General features: G+C 40.0%; 1 protein-coding gene across 1 annotated transcript in view; it reads right to left on the bottom strand.

Moving 5' to 3' along the window:
• Window positions 1–1,381: 1,381 nt before the first annotated feature.
• MINDY4B (MINDY family member 4B) overlaps window positions 1,382–19,196 on the bottom strand; it is a 30,544-nt gene continuing 12,729 nt past the window's right edge. The window contains exons 8-12 of the mRNA XM_023519983.1: window positions 15,490–15,560; window positions 13,814–13,886; window positions 13,045–13,206; window positions 3,132–3,312; window positions 1,382–1,524 (exon numbers count right to left, since the gene is read on the bottom strand). Coding sequence (XP_023375751.1) covers window positions 1,382–1,524; window positions 3,132–3,312; window positions 13,045–13,206; window positions 13,814–13,886; window positions 15,490–15,560 — 630 coding nt within the window. The remainder of the gene's footprint in view (window positions 1,525–3,131; window positions 3,313–13,044; window positions 13,207–13,813; window positions 13,887–15,489; window positions 15,561–19,196) is intronic.

Raw genomic sequence — 19,196 nt, forward strand, 5'->3', positions numbered from 1 at the left:
CCACAGTTTCCTGTTTGGCTCTAAGCTTTCTGACAGTCCACTCCAAAAAGGGCATTTAGTTAGAAATAACTCAGTGGCCATAAAACAAAAACAGGGCTGCACCTCAGGAAAAGTGCAATACTTCTACGACTAAGACCAAATGAGATGAGGGTCTGTAGGGATCCACTCATTTGTCCGATGTATTTAAAATCTCAAATGAAAACACCAGTGATAAAGGTACTATAATTGGCAATCCAAGCCAAACTGGCTTTCTCTTTCGACATAATTTATTATTCACCTTGAAGTTTCATTTTCCGTATGCTCCTTAATTTAAAGCATTTTTCCTTGAGCCAAATGAAAATGCATTAACGAATTAACTTGGAAAATGGATACAGAAAAATCGTTCTTTGCAAACTAACATTTGACTTGTGAATACAAAGCTCTAAGTCTATGAGTTGGTAGACCAGTGGGGAGGGTAGGAAAAAGTTCTAGATGCTTTCCATGTACTTCTTTAGAAAAACTATATGTCTTACTCTGTGTATTTCCTCAGAAAAAGTATAGGCATTCCACAGGACAGCATAAGATCATATTCTAAAAAGACTTATTTTCCCTTTGAACCATGACATAAGAAGAATTATATTTTTATATATAATTTAGTTTCATCTAGGAATCAGACTTCTTTCTCAGTTTATCTGTTTGTCTAGATATTTATATCTAGCTTATAAAGAAATAAACACAACACTGATAGAAAGAATGTCTCCTGTGTGCTTGCCATGAACCTACAAGTCAACTGCCATAGATGCCAGCCTACTACAAATAGTCCCTGCTTTGAGTCTGAAGAAGCCCACTTACTATTTTAAAGACAAGAACTTGCTAATGTGGGCACATGAAATGTAACCTTAGAAAGGAATGCTCTCCATACCAGGAAGTCTTTGAGAAGACTTGAGTTCTTGCCATAACTGAAAATCTGATGATGCGTTACCAATGACTTCATCTCCAAAGAAAAGCTAGCTGCCCGCTTCCATAATCCGCGGGGAGAATCACACCAAGAAAAGACTAATTTAAAAATAACATGCAAGAAAGAGACTCCACTCTCTCTTTTGAATAAAATGAAGAAACTAGTTTATGTGAGCATAGAGAATATACCTTGCAGACCCTGCTGTAAAGGCCTATGCTTCTCCTATGATACTGAAAGCAACTGCAGAGGGCTTAACAGAGACAAATGATAACAACAACAACAACAACAGCAACGACAACAACAAAGGAGAAAAACAGCTAATGGGGTTTTTCTGTGGGGCTCGTGAATAAGGAGTATAGAAGTGAAATGGTCTCTCCCCAAATTAAGCTTTGTATCCCAGCACTTCTGATACTTTAGACTTCATTGCACATCTTGGTTTTCTCCTTAGAAAAAGGGAACACTTCCATTCCAGTCGATGGTGGCCTCTCTCCACTTGGTTCTGATCACCATCTCCACTGGAGAAAACCATTTTCCTGGTCTCTTTTCATCCTCACATTGGTCCCTCTCCCAGTGATGGGAGTGAGTATCTGAGGGAGGAACAGCTGGCATGTAGACCCCAGCCTATGCACACCATTCCAGGGAAAGCCAGGATGGAAGGTAAACAGGATGGGTGGGTGGGAGTTGAGCTCAGCAAGTTATGTTCCTAGAACTAGTTAAGCAGACAGGGATGGTGTGTAGAAATGCCCCACACAAAACGCATGTGTGGTAAATTGAGCTGTTGTGTATTTTGGAACACGAATATTGATAAGTCATGTAATGCACGCTCCAACTCCATGATAAAACACAGAGGCAGGTGTAGGTCGCTGGATGGTATGAGGGAAAACAGCAAAAGAGGAGAACTATCACCTCTCAATGCTTCTAAGGATACTTTTGCATTTCTGGGTGAAGGGTGAGGTATTCTAGTGAGATAGTTAAGAACAGGATTCAAGTCCCATATTTGTTTCATGTGACATTTGAGAAGGTGCTTAACATCTCTCAGCCTTATTTATTCAATTAGTAACTATTTACTGGCCACCTCAATTTCCTCTATGTAAAAATAGATATCATAGTATCTATCTCATATGACTGCTGGGAGAATTTAATGGGTTACTGCATGCAAAGCTTTCAACACAACACAGTACCCAGAATGGAATGCTTGTGATGCAGGTGAGCTAATTAAAAAATAAGGCTTTCCTCAAAGAAGAGAGTAAAGTAGAAATGATAATATATTTTAAGGAACACATTGTCAATGTCCCACTAAATTAAATGGGCTAATATATATTTCTCATAATTAAAGAAAAAGAACTGGGAGCTGCATAGATAAAACAGTCACTAAGGTACTTCTCTAGATTTAGTTATAATAATGGAAAGTTGCTTAATATCAGGCCTGTAATGCCAAATGCAAAGAGTCAGACATTAAATCAACAAGGCTCCTTCAGTGAAGCCAAGGTACCAGATACAGACTCCCAGTCTCCTCACTTTTATTCCCTTGTCCAAAGGTCCAGTGTTTAAAGACGTGGTTAGTCTTTTTTCCTTGTAAGTTAAAAAAATTAAGGTTGAAATTAAAATGTAATGACCTGTGTGGTTGTTGCTTCTCCTTTCGGACTGGAACTTTCTAAATGGTGCAGGGACTACTCCTTGGTTTCATTGCTTTCCTAATGTCTAGCACAGTGCTTAGCACTTAGTAGGCCCTCATAAATGCACCATCAGTTTGGTTACCCGTGTTACTGGATGATCATTTGATATTCAGTTGTGGGATCGGATTGGCCCATTGGAACCCCCTCCCCGCAACCCATTTGTTTTTCCAGTTCTTTCCTCAGGCATTAAATGCCTTATGCTCAAAGATAAAAGACCCTGCGAAAGGCTTTTGGAAACTGGATTCCACCTTGTGTTTTTTTCTCTAACCAAGAGGTTGTTTGTTCCTTTGTGTTACTTCTAACCCCCTGCTCTTATTTATAGCAGGTGTAGAATTTCCAGGTTACAGTGTGGGGATTAGGCCCATGGGGTTCATGCGTGGGTTTTTATTTCAGAAATCAAGCCTAAGCATTTTCCTGCAGATCTAGCATGAATATCCATCCACACAGCTGTTAAACATCAGCAGCCCATCTCTTTGAGCACATTAAAGCACACAGCACTTCGAGTCTGAAATGCTCACCTACTGTAAGACGCGCGAGCTTTTTCTCTGAGGACTGGCCACTGTAAAAGTGCAGATCAAAGAGATGCTCCATTTTCCAATCTGATAAGAGCTGCCTGTTTGTGCTAAAAAGGACACTGTAATTTCCATTGATGTTGCACAGCCAAATAGGTAATTTGGGAGTCTTCAGCATGCTGCCCACCTGGAAGGGGAGAACGGAGTATAGATGAATATACAGATTTTGCCATGTCACAGCAGATGCTGATACAACATCATAATCGAAAGCAGCCCTGAGGCATTTCGTCGCACTCATAGCTGGGCAGGGCACTGTGCGTGGAGTTAGATTTGGAATGAAAGCTTCATTATGAATGAATTTACATTTCTGAATGGTGTGATGCGGTAATGATGCTGTACCTTTTAACGGATTTTATAAAAAAAAATTTTTGAGGGTAGCCTCATGGAAGAAGGTGGAATCACCTCAGTTTGCTGTTGAAGTGAGGTGGAAAATATACAGAAATTTTTTTTCTACTTAAAGAGATAAACATAAGCTACATGGAAAAACCATCATTTCCATGTGATGCTAGGGAGAGCAACTGGACCCTCTGCCTTGGTGCATCTTACCATAACTGTAGGATCCAATTCTGTCTCTTTTCTTCTCAGTCCTCAAAGTTGTACTGTGTGTTCAGGAACAAATTTTGTCTTATGGAAAATCCAGCTTTGAAAAATTACATGTTTTGTGAACCCAAGCATTAAAGGCTAATAACTTGACATTTTGATTTCTCAATAGTTTTATTCAAATCTCGTTTTTTCTTTAATTTAAATTCTTCAGTTGTGGGTGAGTGGGTGAATCAGAGATGCTTTTGTCTTTAAGCTTTTCACTTTTCACTACCACAGAAAAATTATATTACTGTGTTTGAAAAAAATGACCCATTTTAGTTGATCGTTTAAAAAGGGGTACGAGCCTAGAACCCCACCCTGGACCTGCTCATAGTGGGTGTAGGATTCGTGCTCATTTACTCATCACATGAGCATCTCATATATCAAACGTGGGGCAAGTTCACTGGATGCATGGGAAATAAAGCACAGAGGATGTGCCATTGAGGCAGCCACTCTAGAATCCAGCTCCAAGTTCCAAATAACATTGTAACCATTCATTAGTTATAACATAAGCACTTTCTTTCTTAAGCCTTCTTGAGATGGCACCTTCTGTAAAAAGATAATATAGAATCAAACTATGATCCACAGAACATGGAATTATTAGGGCCGGAAAACTTGGATAAACCAATTAGGAAATTGAAGGCTATTTGTAAATGCCGCTCCTTTTGAACTTCAGCTGGATATTCTGGCTGCTTTTAAATCAATGAGAGTTCTTGTAAAATATGTCTTTGATGTAATAGAATATAGGTACATATGGTGTTGTTTCACACAATCTTTGTAATGTAGGCAAAATTCAACTGGCACTCAGAAAACATACTCTGCAAGGTGCTGACACCACACTATTGTTACTTTATGCAATAAGGCAACAGTTTTCTTTCCTGAATTCAAAATTATTGAAGATTTGATTAGAGTAGGAGGAAAATGAAGTACAGTTGACCCTTGAACAACACAGGTAGCAGTGCTGACCCCGTCGGCAGTTGAAAATCCATGTATAACTTTTGATTCCCAAAAAACTTAAGGTGTCCCTCATTATCCGCAAGGGATTGGTTCCAGGACCCCCATGAATACCGAAATTCACTGAAGCTAAGTCTACCATATCAAAAGTTGTAGATAAATGCATACAGATATTTTATTGAAAAATATCTGCACATAAGTAGCCTGCACAGTTCAAATTCGTGTTGTTCAAGGGTTAACCTCCAACTCCCAGAGTGGCCATACAGAGACCCCACACTGAACAGGCAGAGGCTCCACACTGAGAGATTCTGGTGAAAGAAAAATGTCCTGCATGGCTGTCATGGTACTTGGGCATTAACTCTCAGAGGCAAGCCCTATGATTACAGTTGAGAACACATCTGGTTTAAAGTGAGTCCTGCAAAAAACAAACAAAGCAAACCCCAGTTGAATTCAGGCAAATATTACATTCCCCCCACCTTTTTTTTGGGCAGACCACATAATCTGTTTGACTGGAATTTTTAGTTAAGAATTTGTATTGCTTTTAGATAGACACAGCTTATCAGCTACTTCCCCCCTCCTCAAGCAGGGTTCTAAATATGTTTTATTGGTGAGATTCCACCAATGCAGAATTTGTTCATGCTGCCTCATGTTGCCATGGTAAAAAGGAAATTAAATTGTGATACAGTGGTGCTATAAATAAAATACCTTTCCTCTTAAGTTCACTCATTGTGTAATAAGCCCAATAGGTTCGCATTACATACAGCAATCAAGGCTTTTCATAACATGTATCATTTAAGTCAGTGTAAAATTATAAGGATAGGAAGAAGGGTAGACAAACTCTAAAGACCAGAAGGCAAGAATTGAGTCCATGTGATTCCTTTTTTTATGTCATCTAGAACAATGGCACTTAGAATGTGCTTTTGCATAATGAGCTTGATATTGCAAGTCCCAAGACCCCAGTCGGGTAATCTGTATAAGAGAAAGGGATTGGAAACCTTGTGCTTTCTTTGCTGATTCCTGGCGAAGTTTCACGTGCATAACTGTTAATGGTCTGGCTCTCATCTCTGCTGCATGGAACACAGAGTTGATATAACCGCTCAGCGAGTTTGCAGGTATGTAGTCATGTTTGCAGGACGCTTCTTCAGTGACTTAGTAGTAGAGTGCATTGGGTGCAGCTTCATTTGGTACTTTTATGGTTGGATTTCTTTCTACCAGTCTCTTTAAAAGAAAAATGTAAAGAGGAAAGAGGGTACGACTGGGATGGTGGTATGGTCTGCCAGGGCTGCTGGGGGAGTAATTCCAGCAAGACCTGAATGGCTTCAGTCCCTTCTAAAAATCAGAGTTGATTGTTCTTCTCTGTGGCAGGTGCAAAGATAATGTGAACCTCCTAAGGATTTCCAGATGGTGTTAGATTCAAACTGCTTTATGTTTTCACTTAGGTATTAGAACTTCACACTCAAACCTGTACCTTCAAATAGAAAAGTGATGGGAGGCTTCAAAGTAGTGCCTCATCCTGTGGGTAGCTGGCTGTGTTTCATGGGCACCGTCAGTCTACTGGGCTCTGGGGGGCTTGCCATGTCATCTAATGAGAACTCTGTTTTTCAAAAATCTCGCCCACTGGGCTGTGACATTGGGATTGAAAGACATATGTTTTTGCAGTCTCTGCAATTCTATCGCATAGTAAGGCGAGATTTAATTTGGGAGACAGGATGGGTTTCACCTCTGCAGAATCTGTTAGGCAGCACGTTGGTTCTCTTTTGAACTCAGAAACCTTTATTTTTTTTTTCTTAAAAATTACTGGGATGACATTGATTAATAAAATCAAATAAGTTTCAAGTGTATCATTCAATCAGAAACCTTTCTTATGTTAGGTTTTAATGATCAGTTTATACATTTCATCATTTGATTTACAGCACCCATCCTACGCAGAAGCCCCTAAATACTCATAAAGTGCTTTATACCCAGTTGGCGTATGGAGTCACCATGCCTCAGAACAGAAAGGTAGGGGAGTGACTATAGGGTCTTCAAGCCAGTGATACTTAGAGCACTGCTCTAGAATCACGTCTGCATCTTTCTTAAGCAAAATTCTGCTTTGTGTGGTGTTGCGATTCTATGATAAAATATTGTGAAATATTAGGCTTCTGGATACACTATAGTCAAATGGGTCTTCTGGTTAGCATGTCTCTGAGAGCCACTGAGCTTGTCCTGACAGATGCGGTCTGCCAAACCAGCAAGTAAAGGGGAAAAGACACTTTAGAGAGTTTGTGTCCCAAGGACCTGCAGTTCACAATCAATTTGAACTCACAACTGCTTTAACCTAGAAGTCAGTGAATAAAGTTCTAGCTTGTTAAGCACAGCTGTCATCCATTCTAAAACATAGCCATGATTTTGCCACCACTAAAATATTAGAGTACATCAGTGTGCCTATAATAGATATTAAAGACTATATAATACAAGTCTACCTCTATATGTGACTATATAGATAGGATAGGTTATAAAAGCACTTATTGTAAATACTTTATAATAAAGCATTTAACACTTTATCAGAAAACAAGCAAAGATGATAATGATAGGCAGTGTGGTTCAGTGAGCAGAATGTGGACAGATCTGGGGTCATAACACTGGCACTGACATTTGGGCAACTTACACCTTTCTCAGTTTGCAGTTTCTCATCTCTAAATGAAGGACCAAATAACAGACACTGGACTTAAACTAACACTGATTATAACTTTGAGTAGAAGTAAGGACGAAATGAAATATCATTGTGAGTGGCTAAAAGAGAGCCTGGCATAAAGGGCATACTCATACACGTGGCATTAGCACTACAGTGAATAAATACACAGCTTTGAACACACAGCTTTGAATACACAGTAAGTTTTCATTTAACGCTGTTGACAGGTTCTGAGACTTTAATCAAAATGACGTATAATTAAACCAATGTTACCATAGACTAGTTAATACAAAACAAGAGTTAATTTCTTATGGTATCTCATCAACATTATAAAGAAACAATGTTGAATGAAATGATGTTATTTGAGGACCCACTGTACTTTCTTTATTGACTAGTTTTAAGGATGATAAAAAAATATAAAATTATACACATAGAATTAGTGTGTAGATAATTATTTTAATAATATAGATGAGCTATGGATTGCTTTTATCCTAAAATAATGAGCTGATATAGAAAGAATAAAAAAGCACCTTCAGATAAAACTTTTTATGTGTACATGTATATGCCTAACATATTCACATATCTCAGAGTTCAGGTAAGAAACCTAACCACCAGCCTGTATTTGCTCTTTAATACATTTGTTCTGAAACTAAACTCCATCTGTATGACAGAGAAAACATAATGCACACCCTCAGGGTTTCAAGCCATTAGTGTATAATTTCAGGCAATTTTCACTGAGGGTAGGATTTATAGGAGTCTCCCTGGGGACAGAACACTGAATCCAAGAAAGAAGGATGAAAAGCCACATTAGTCACTTTTCAAAAAGATTAAAGCATTGTGGATTGGATTTCTATGTATATATTAACCTGAGCAGTTTCCATCTTTTGCCCTACTTTATGTTTGTGGGCAAGCATTACAATGGTAGTCCTGTTTGGTATATTTTGCCCTCTTCCCAGCAGGAAATCTTATTTTTTACCTTATGCCCCACCCTCTTGACTGACTTTAAGGTCCTGGCAAATATTTGCTTTATAATTAGAGATTCTTTTAAGATCTGCAGATAATTTTTGTTAGAGCATGATTTAGCGGCCTTGTTGGTCTGAGCTGACTTGTGTAGAAAGAAATATGGTCCAGAGTAAATGGTAGCACTGGATGACTGCAAATTCCTGACTCTTTGAGGTTCTTGCTCCCTCTTTCTCCCTGCCCCCCCATATTCTTTGATATAGACTCTTTCCTCAGAGCAACTTAGTAGCTATTTAGAAAACACCTGTTTACTTTTAATTTAAGACAAGATCTGAAACTCGTTCCCAAAGCCTTGCAAATGTTACAAAGGAACAGAGAGAAAGTTGTCAACCTTTCAAATACTAATTGAAAGAAGATATCCTCTTTTGTGATGTCAACTGAAAGAACTGGTTTCCCAATTCTACACATCATGAATTTAATCATCTAAGCCTAATGAGATTTTCCCCCTCTTTCTTTTGGAGCAGTAGTTCAACCAGGGGCAATTTTTCCCCCCAGGGCACATTTAGCAGCATCTGGATACATTTTGGTTGTGGCACTGCGGGGAGTGGGGTCGGGGGGGTGGGGGGGGTGGACAGTGCTACTGACATCTAGTGGGTAGAGGCCAGGGATGCTGCTAAACATCCCCCCAATGCACAGGACAGGCTGCACTACAAAGAATTATCCAGTAGTGTTGAGGCTGAGGTTGAGGAGCCCTACTCTAGAACAGAGGTTTTCAACTCTGGCTGCACATTGGAATCATCTGTGGGCTTTTAAAAATTCTGATGTCCAGGTGCTCCCCAGACCAAATAAAAGAGTTATTTAACAGGACTGACTATACAATTTGTGAGGTCCAGTTCAGAATGAAAATGTGAGGGTCTTTCTTCAAAAAGTTTAAAGAATTTTAAGACAGCAACAGCAGAGCTTTAGACCAAGTGCAGGGCCTTCTAAGTGTGGGGCCGTGTGTGACTGCACAGGTCCTACACACATGATCCTGACACCATTCCAGGGATAACCTGGGTATTGTTAGTTTTAAAAGCTCTACAGGTGGGTCAAAGACTTTGCCACCTCACCAAAGACAATATAAAGATGGCAATTAAGCATATGCAAAGATGCTCCACATCATATATATTATCAGGGAAATGCAAAGTAAAACAACAGTGAAATACCATTTTACACCTTTTAGAATGGCCAAAATGCAGAACACTGACAATACCAAATGCTGGTGAGGATGTGGAGCAGCAAGAACTCTCATCCATCACTGATGGAAATGAAAAATGGTACAGCCACTTTGGAAAGCCATTGGCAGTTTCTTTCAAAACTAAATTTATTCTTAACATACACTCCAACAATTGTCCCCCTTAGTATTTACTCAAAGGAGTTGAAAACTTATATATACACAAAAACCTACACATGAATGTTTAAAGCAGCTTTATACATAATTGCCAAAACTTGGAAGCAACCAAGTTGTCTTTTGTAGGTGAATGGCTAAATAAGCCATGGTACATCAATAGAATGATATTTATTCAGTGGAACATTATTCACAATATTCCAATGGAATATTATTCAGTGCTATAAAGAGATGAGCTATCAAGCTGTGAAAACACACAGAAGAAACTTAACGCATATTACTAAGTGAAAGAAACTAATCTGAAAAGGCTATATACTATGATTTACGTAGAAAGTATGACATACATAGTATTATTCCAACAATATGACATTCTGTGAAAGGCAAAGCTATGGAGACAGTAAAAGGATCAGTGGTTGCCGGGGTTTGGGGGGAGGGAGGGTTGAGTAGGTGGAGCACAGAGGATTTTAATAGAGGGCAGTGCAACCACTCTGTCTGATGCTGTAAATTGTGGCTATGTGTCATTATACATTTGTCTAAACCTATAGAATATACAACACCAAGAGTGAGCTATAATGTAAACTATGAATTTTGAATAATGATTATGTGTCACCATAGGTTCATCAATTGTAACAAATGTACCACTCTGGTGGGGGACGTTGATAGTGGGGGAGGCCGCACATATATGTGGACAGGCGGCACATGAAAAATTTTTGTATTTCCACTCATTTTTACAGTGAACCTAACTGCTCTAAAAAATAAAATTAATTAACAGGACAAAATTCTCCAGGTGATTTCAATGTTCAGCCAGTGTCAAAATCACTGTTTTCTAGCATTTATCGCCTATATCCTTCCTATAGCAATCGATGTACGTGTGTATATTGGCCCATGTATGACTCATCTTTGTATCAGACACAGAGCCTCACGATTAGTAGAAGGTGAATGAACATGGCCAAATAAAGCACTATTCTTTTATTCCTTGTCATATCTTATAAAGTCTTATATGTATATGATCATTTTAGCTTGTAAACAGGTTTCGGCACTCGTGCTCTTGTTTGCTCTTCACATCAGTCCTGTGGTTACAGGACGAGTGTTAGGACACTTGTCTGTAGATGAGGAAACAGGCTGGGAAAGGTAACTGAGTGTCAGGGCAAGGCCTCCAACCAAGCCTCCTGGCTTCCAGGCCAGGACTGTTTCCAACATGCTGCAGGAACTCCCTCCCCTTTATACCAGGTTTCCAAAGTGTTCCAATGGGCATGTGTGCCCATTGGTGGCCTGTGGCACGAAGGCAGTGGTACAAGGGGTGAACTTTTAAAACAAAACATGTTTATTTATTTAAATATGTATTAGGAAAAAAATAGCATGTCAAGTTTGTGGCTCGTATTAATGCTGCAGAAAAGGTTAGATTCAAACTTTAAAAGTTAGCTGATTTAAAGCAAATAATAACAGAGGTGGTATGGAGATATGACAAAGCTTGTGAATTACCTACTCAAATGACCGAAATATGAGAAAAACTGTTTTAAATCTTTGTCTTTGTTTATAATGAGGATATAGTGAAATAACACTGTGAAAGAGCTTTGTAATAACAGACAAAGCACTAAAATTATTGTGGCTTTGTGCCGCCCCCCCGCCCCCCTCCTGAAACTTGCCCTCAGTGTATTCTGCCATTTTCTCCACACTGAGTCTTAGCATGTTACTGGGCTCTGATGGATACAGCATGCTTAACCATGGATATCAAATGACCATGCATGGTTGAAAGAAAAAAATACATATGTATGTAAAACAAAATCTATAATCCCCTACTTTTGTCCTAGTTTACCTCATCAATATATGTTTATATCAAATTCTAAGATGAATTCTCAAATTATCTGAAACAAGTGATTAGAAACTTTGTAATAACAAATATAGTCTCTGTTTGGGGTATGTTCAAAGTACAGTCTTTCACATTCATACAGTGGGACTCTTTGCATCCATTAAATATGATGAAGAACATACATTCATTGGCATATGAAGATATGTATGTTAAATGAGAAAAGCAGGTTTCAGAAGAGCAGACTAGAACGTATTTATATGAGAAAGAAAGAGAGAAGGAAGCATTTTTGGAAGATTGACCCCTGGCGATGAGATTGGGTTTATTTATTTATTTTTTTAGCTTATCTTGTAGCTTATCTGTCATTTCTCATTTTTCTATGATGGACCTAGATTTCAAACTAGAGGAATAAGAAGCAAACTTTTGAAATGCATTTGTACACAAAATATACTAATTCTGCTATAATCACATACTATTGTCCTGATGCCTTCAGATGCATGGTTTGTGTGTTGCGAGATACTGATTTCATATAACACATTGTAGCTGGAGCCAATAGTATAAGAGGAGAGATGAATAAAGCTATAACTGTAAAAGGACCTTATAATGTGTGAAGCTCTGTTCACACAAAAGAGATTTGGGGCTGCAACAGGGAAAGTGAAGGGCAGGACAAGGACTGAGCAGCAGGGGCCTCATTTGGTGCTGGTGGTTGGGAGAGGTTGGGGACAGTGAGGCCTGGGAGTTTGTCACCATCATATTGAATTATACTCCAGCTGGTTTCAAGGCCACTCCAGAGAAGCAGTTGCTTTTCTCAGAATTCGCCTTGGCTTCCCTGGGTTTTAGAATAAATTTTTTTTTTGTGAAAATATCATGGAAGCATCTTTGATTTGTGGTTTGGGTGAGTACATTTGCTGTCTCATTTTTCTCTCCTGTTTGTTTTTGCAGAATCTCATCTTACTTCTCTCATTGTGCTTTTCAACAGCACATTCTACTTTCTGGTTGTCAAAGGTTCTAAGTCCCTGAGCTGGAAAACTTTTTGAGAGGAGTTTCACACGTGGGCCCCCCTCAGTGACTCTTTTAAAGCTTTGAGTAATAGAATATATGCATTAATTTGCATAAATAAAGGATTGGGAGGATACCCATCAGCTGCTGGCAGAACTGATTTCTGAGAAGAGGAGCCTGTAGCTGGAGGGGGAGAATGAAAGGGGACTTTCCCTTTAACTGTATATTTTAAATTAAAAAAAATTATTCGCATATTAGTTGTGTTAGCTGTATTCTATATGCATAAAAATATACAAAATAAAATATGAAGCAAGTAGAGTTGGATATTTTTATATATACCCCAAAAGCCTCCATGTATGTGTGTGGGGGGTGGGGGGTGCAAGGTATGCAGGAAAGTAGTAAAGGTAAGTTCATATTTGATCTACCTTAATATAGAGACTTAAACAATGTCAAAATATTGACACCCTGATTGTGTGGCTGAGAACCAGAACACATTTACCTGGGAAAGCCTATCATCCTCTGAGGTGTTCTTACTCCACTGCAAATAGCCAATGTCACTGCGGGTCAAGACTCCATGTAATATTTCTTGAGACTTTCCATTCTGACAGCCATTGAAGACATTTGGATTTGCTCTTCCAGTTAAAACCATGTTCAAAACTGCCTAGGGGACAGATTTTACAAATATTTACATTTTAGGTAGTAATGACATAAGGATTTAATTTTTTTCTTTTAATAATCATTTTTAAATGACCATTTTTACTTAAAAGAATGAAAACACACAATATATAATTCTGGAAAAACATATGTCGTGAACATTTTGTAGGGTTCAAACAACAGGTTATTGGCTTTTTTCTGGAGCCATACCCCATAACTTCCCATGTGCCCCTCTCAGATCCTACTGCCCTTCCTCCCTCTATATTTCTTTTAAACTTTAGTTTTCATAGTTGTGACTTAAGAAGCATAAAGCTAACATGTTTTTATAGTACTTTTCTTTCAGTAATTAGGGATTCCTAGTGGGTATTGGCAAGATATTTTCTAATATTTCTAGAATCTCGGTGATGTAGAGCTCTCAGAAATCAACTAGGAAGGACTATAATGGAAATTGGAAGGTAGAATCTGATAACAAACTCAGGGTAGCATTTAGTCTTTCAGAGTTAACTTGATCACTCTTCATGTATGAGATAATATGCTTATTTGAAAATAAAAAAAATTTAAAAAGCCTAATTCAGATTCCATAATAGAAACTCAAAGTCTTCCTTCCAACCCACCTGCCTGCACAGAAAGCCTCCGGCTGTTGGTCGTAGCAGATGAACAGTGGAGACATCTAGGTCCTTCTGAAGCCTGCAGAGTGGGAGGAACCATTGGCATTGATCAGAGGTGATGATTGCACCTGGAACCTGCAGCCTCTCTTCCCTCCACCCCTGAACACAAAGTGGCAGTCACATGGGCTTGCATAGTCACTGTTCCTGCCATGTGCCTTGCATGTTTCCATCTCTTATCAGGAAAGTTTCTAGGACTGGGACTGCCTATGTGAGTGGGAAAGCTATGGATGCACTTGGGGGAAGCCAGTGATAAGTGGTGAGGGAGAAGGGAGAAGCTCTAGACCTCACACGTTAGAATCCTTGTGTGTGTGCTCTGATGTTGGGCTCTGTAAAGAAACTGCTCTGAGTGACAAGGGATTCTTGGCTTAGGGTGGTGACACATGACCACTCCAGAGAGCACTGGCCCAAGGCAGAGTTGAACAGGAAAACACCAGTTTAGGGGGTAAGCCCATTTCTTGGCTGTAGGAGGGCAGCCTCAACTGTTTCATCAGAGACTGGGGCTTGGATTTCTATCCTGTACAATATTAAAGTCAAAGTGGAATGTAGCTCTTGCTGTCACCCAGCGGGAAGTGCTGAGGCCGGTATGAAAGCCGTATGTGTTCTTGAAAGAACCTATCCACAAGACAGGAGGTCATACCCTAAAGACTTGGGTCAAGCTAGATGAGTTCCTTGATAGCATCGGGTATAATTCAAGGCAATGTTTCTGAAAGTATGGCATGATTTGGGGTAGTATTGATATGAGCATTTAAACATTTTTATAGTGATGTCTTTAATAACAGTTTTCTTCAACACAGCAAATACATGATTTAAAGGATATTCATGTTTAGAAAGAAATTAATATATAAATGCATGTTGATTTAAAGAAAACTTAAGCAAATAATAATGTAGACCACAGAAATGTGATGGTGATATACAAAAGGCAAGTTTAAGGAGCATCGCTTTGGGGCTTGTACTTCTTTTCTGGGGCTCTCCACCTCTCTCTGATTCTCGAAAGCTTACTTTTCTCTTAGAGCCCAGAAGAAGGTCTACTTCTTCTAAGGAACTTTCCTTGACTACCCTATCTGCTGGGAACCCTTCCTCCTCCGGAATCCACTATTACTCCGTGTCTTTATACTTTATTTGGCATAGCAGGTACCACCGAGGATTTGCCCAGAAGCTCTATGTGTATCTCTTGTCTTTCCCAGACTGGAACCTGCAGGAGGTCAGGGCCATATCTTCTATTTGTATTTCCCACAGTGCCAAGAACAAGACTTTGCATATCATAGGAACAAAATAATTATTTGTGGATATAATTTATTATACACATAAATAATACAACATTTTATATGAAAATTGTACAAATAATCTTTGGTGTTGTCTGCCAACATTTATTACCACAACAAGAAGAAATCTACTCCTGTGCCAGAAAAGCAGATTCAAACTTTCCTGATGACATCCACTTACCCATTAATATGACCAAACTGACTACAGGAAAGGATGTATCAACATAAGAATATGCACTAGAAAAAGAATAGCACTCACGTTTCCAACAGGATATGAAAATATTTTCCAATAGAAGAGTACATAGTTTATGTGACCCCAGAGCTATAGGAAATACCTGTGCAAATTTTCGTAGAATTTACCTTTCAAATGTTCTGGAGAAGATGAGGCTGTAAAGAAACAGGATGACACCATGGCTTCCTTCCCCTTTGAACTGTTTGGAAAACAAAAGAAAATCGTACTTGCCTACAAGCAATGCAGCTATGCACTGTGGGCATGAATTCAAGGATTTACAGCTGGAGATGTTTATCATCTAGCCGCTTAAAGGACATTTATTGTGTAGCTGCTCTCTGCTTCCCTAGATATATATTCACTCTCAAATGCATTTCTCCTTCTTTGTTTCAGCCCTGCTGAAGTGACCACCGTTCTCTTGGTTTTTCAACCTATCTTTCTTTCCTCTACTTCTATCTTGTGCTTCCCTTCAAATCCCGCCTAAGATGTAGTGTATCTTTCCTTTTTTCCGGCATTGATCCTATCCCGGGCCCCAGTGCTGCTCTTGGCTGGCCCCCCTTACTCAGCTTCCCCTCAGTCAATGCATTCCTCCTGGCTGTCCCTTTAAACTTAGGGGGAACAGAGAGGACTTATAGAAATAGCTTTGGAGTTATACAGATCTAGGTCCAGAGCCAGTTCTACTTCTACTGACTCCTACTTACTAACTTTGAGTTTCAAGCTCCTCATCTGCAATTATAGATAAAAATCCCTTTTCCCTCAGGTTTGTTGCAAAAGTGAAATGACATAATGCACAATACCTACCTTGGTTCTTGGAACATACTGGATCCACAGCAGAATTAGTATCTGTCCCTCTCTAAGGCACTTCTCCTACCTTTTCTTGGTCAGGTTACTTTTCATCTCGCAACCTTCTGAAGGTACCCTGTGATCTACAGGATCAAATCTAAACTGACCAACCAACATTCAGGCCCTCTCATTAGTTAGACTTATCTTTGTTTTCTGTCAATACTCTACCTGCTAAAAAGAAGCTCCTTGGCTGGCTTTCTAGGTACCTGGGGCTAATGCCTCTTTTTAATAGGAAGGCTTCAGCTAAAATGCTGTGCTTTTCCATTTATGGATTCATTTGTTCCCTTCACTGTCTATGACCTGGCAGTGGCAGAACCCTCAGACAGGAGACCAAATCCTTGTGCCACCAGAACCAGACAGGAACCCAAATGGGCGTACTGCAGGGTGTGAGAGAAATGGGGAGATGTAGGGCCCAAGGCAGACTGGAGAACACTGACGTATTAGTTTACTATCACTGCAGTAGCAAATTACCAAAAATTTAGGGGCTTAAAACAATACAGATTTTTTATCTTATAGTTCTGGAGGTTAGAAGTCCAACATGGGTGTCACGGGGCTCGATCCAAAGTGCTGGCACGCCTGTGGTCCTTCCCGAGGCTTTATGGGAGACTCCGTTTCCTTAACTTTTCCAGTTCTAGAAGCCGTCCTTTTTCCTTGGCTTTTGATCCCACCTCATATAGCCTCTTCTCCCTCTGCTTCTGACATCACATCTGTTTCTGACTCCCATGCCATCCATTTCCCTTATAAAACCCTTATGATAATTGAGCCTACCGGGATAAGCCAGGATAATCTCTCATCTCAAAATCTTTAACTGAAACACACCTGCAAAGTCCTTTTTACCTGTTAGGTGTCATCATTCAGCCTACCACAACCTGTCTAATGTGAGTCGCTTTCAGCTAAGTTATAGATCTAGTACAGCCAGATTTTCTGATTTGGGGGGGAAAAGCTAAAAATCCAGGTTTTATGTGGAATTTCTTGATTTTTTTTGACTTTCATTCACTGAAATTAAACAAACAAACAAACAAACAAACAAAAACACCATGTGGGTTAATGCCGCAGATATAGGTGTGTTGCTTTCCTATTGCTGTAACAAATTACCAGAAGTTTGAATGGCTTAAAACAATAGGAATTTATTCTCACAGGAGGCCAGAAGTCTGAAATTAAGGTGTCTGAGTAGGGCCAAGCCTCTCTGCAGGCCCCAGGGGAGGATCTTCCCTTGCTCTTCCTAGCTTCTGGCGGCTGCTGGCAATCGCTGGTGTCCCTTGGTTTGGGAGATGCACCACTCCAGTCTGTGCCTCATTATCGCATAGTGTTTTTCCTGAGTATCTGGGTTTATGTCCAAATTTCCTTCTTCTTATGAAAATGCCAGTCATTGGCTTAGGGCCCACCCAAATCCAGCATGACCTTATCTTAACTTGATTGTTTCTGCAAAGACCCTATTTCCAAGTCAGAGCACGTTTACAGGCACTGGGAGTTAGGACTTGGACATATCTTTTTTTGAGGGGGATGCAACTGAACCTATAACAATAGGTCTACTGCTCATATGTAGCCCTCAGACCTCTGGCTTGAGATCTATGCTTTACAATGGGACACAGGACTGGTATATTTTGATAGTGAATGGCGTTTAACAAAGGTCTGAATGAGGGCTGGTCACAAGGTGAAGCCCCTGGTCAGGGAGTGCCCTTTAGAATAGATATGCATCGAGTTCTCCCTCACTCAGGAAATGGTGCCAGCGCTTCCCCAGTGTGGCCATCATCACAGTCAGCTTGAGTCAGCTAGGGTCTGCACCTGCGCCGTGCAGTCTGCTTCTGTTTAGGATCCTTATTACTTATTCTGACTCCACTCTTAGTCTTTGATGGGGAAAGCCCCTGTGAAGATTCAGCTCCAATCTTCTGATTCTCAACTTTTAAGAATGCCTTGCAGATGTAGGGGGCTTTCCTGGTAAACCAGACTCTCCCAGGTCTGAGTCGAAGAGATGGAAGACAGAGAGGGAAGGATTTGCCTCTTTTAGCTGGAAGGGTCACTTCTTACACTGCTCTTCTCTGTATAACCCCATTAAACGTCTCCTGCCCACAACAAAGAGTCCATAAGCAGGCGTCTAGCTTAACATTTCATCTCAGGTATTTAAAATCTATATACTGGTTTTATTAGTTTCATATTGCTGCTGTAACAAATTACCATAAGTTTAATAGCTTAAATAATATGAACTTATCGTCTTATGGTCTGGAGGTCAGAAGTCTGAAAGGGGTTTACAGGGATAAAATCAGGATGTCAGCAGGCCTGCCTTCCTTCTGGAGACTTTAGAGAAGAATATATTTCCTCTCCGCTTCCAGCTTCCAGCGGCCCTGCCCACAGTCCTCAGTTCATAATCTCCACCTTCCATCTTCAAAGCCAGCAACAGCAGTGACGCTCTTCCCGTATCACATCACTCTACCCCTCTTCTGCCCTCCTCTTTCATTTAATGTCCCTTGCGATTACATTGGGCCCACCTGGGTAATCCAAAACACTCACCCTTTTTTAAAGTCGGCTGATTGGCAATCTTAGTTCTCCTTTTATATAACATAACATTCGCAGGTTCTAGGGGGTAGGGTAAGGACATCTTTAGGGGGACAATTCTCCTGACTACCACGCAGATCTAAGAGATGGCTGGAGAGGTAGGCCAAAAGGAATCAGTTTAACCAAGATCATAAAGTTAGTGTGGCTGAGAACTCATGCCCGGTTTTCTGCCTCCATGGCCTTTGAAAGGAAGGAAGCAGTGGATTACATTTCCTCCTTCTGTACAAGCCAAAGTTGTATGGCTTCATAGTTACCCTGCTAATTGTCCTCTGTTTTCATATTGTAGAGTCCCGATTCTTCAGAAAATCACTTTTCAATCCTTTCTCCACAGAGGAATCTTTAAAAAAGCACCTTCCATTTCAACCATTACTGTCCTCTACTTTGTCTGATCCCCATCCAGGGGTTGGGGAAGAGTTGAGTGGGGAGGACATTGTGGGGCTGG

This window comes from Pteropus vampyrus, unplaced genomic scaffold, assembly GCF_000151845.1.
Source record: "Pteropus vampyrus isolate Shadow unplaced genomic scaffold, Pvam_2.0 Scaffold242, whole genome shotgun sequence".
NCBI classification, from domain to species: Eukaryota; Metazoa; Chordata; class Mammalia; order Chiroptera; family Pteropodidae; genus Pteropus; species Pteropus vampyrus.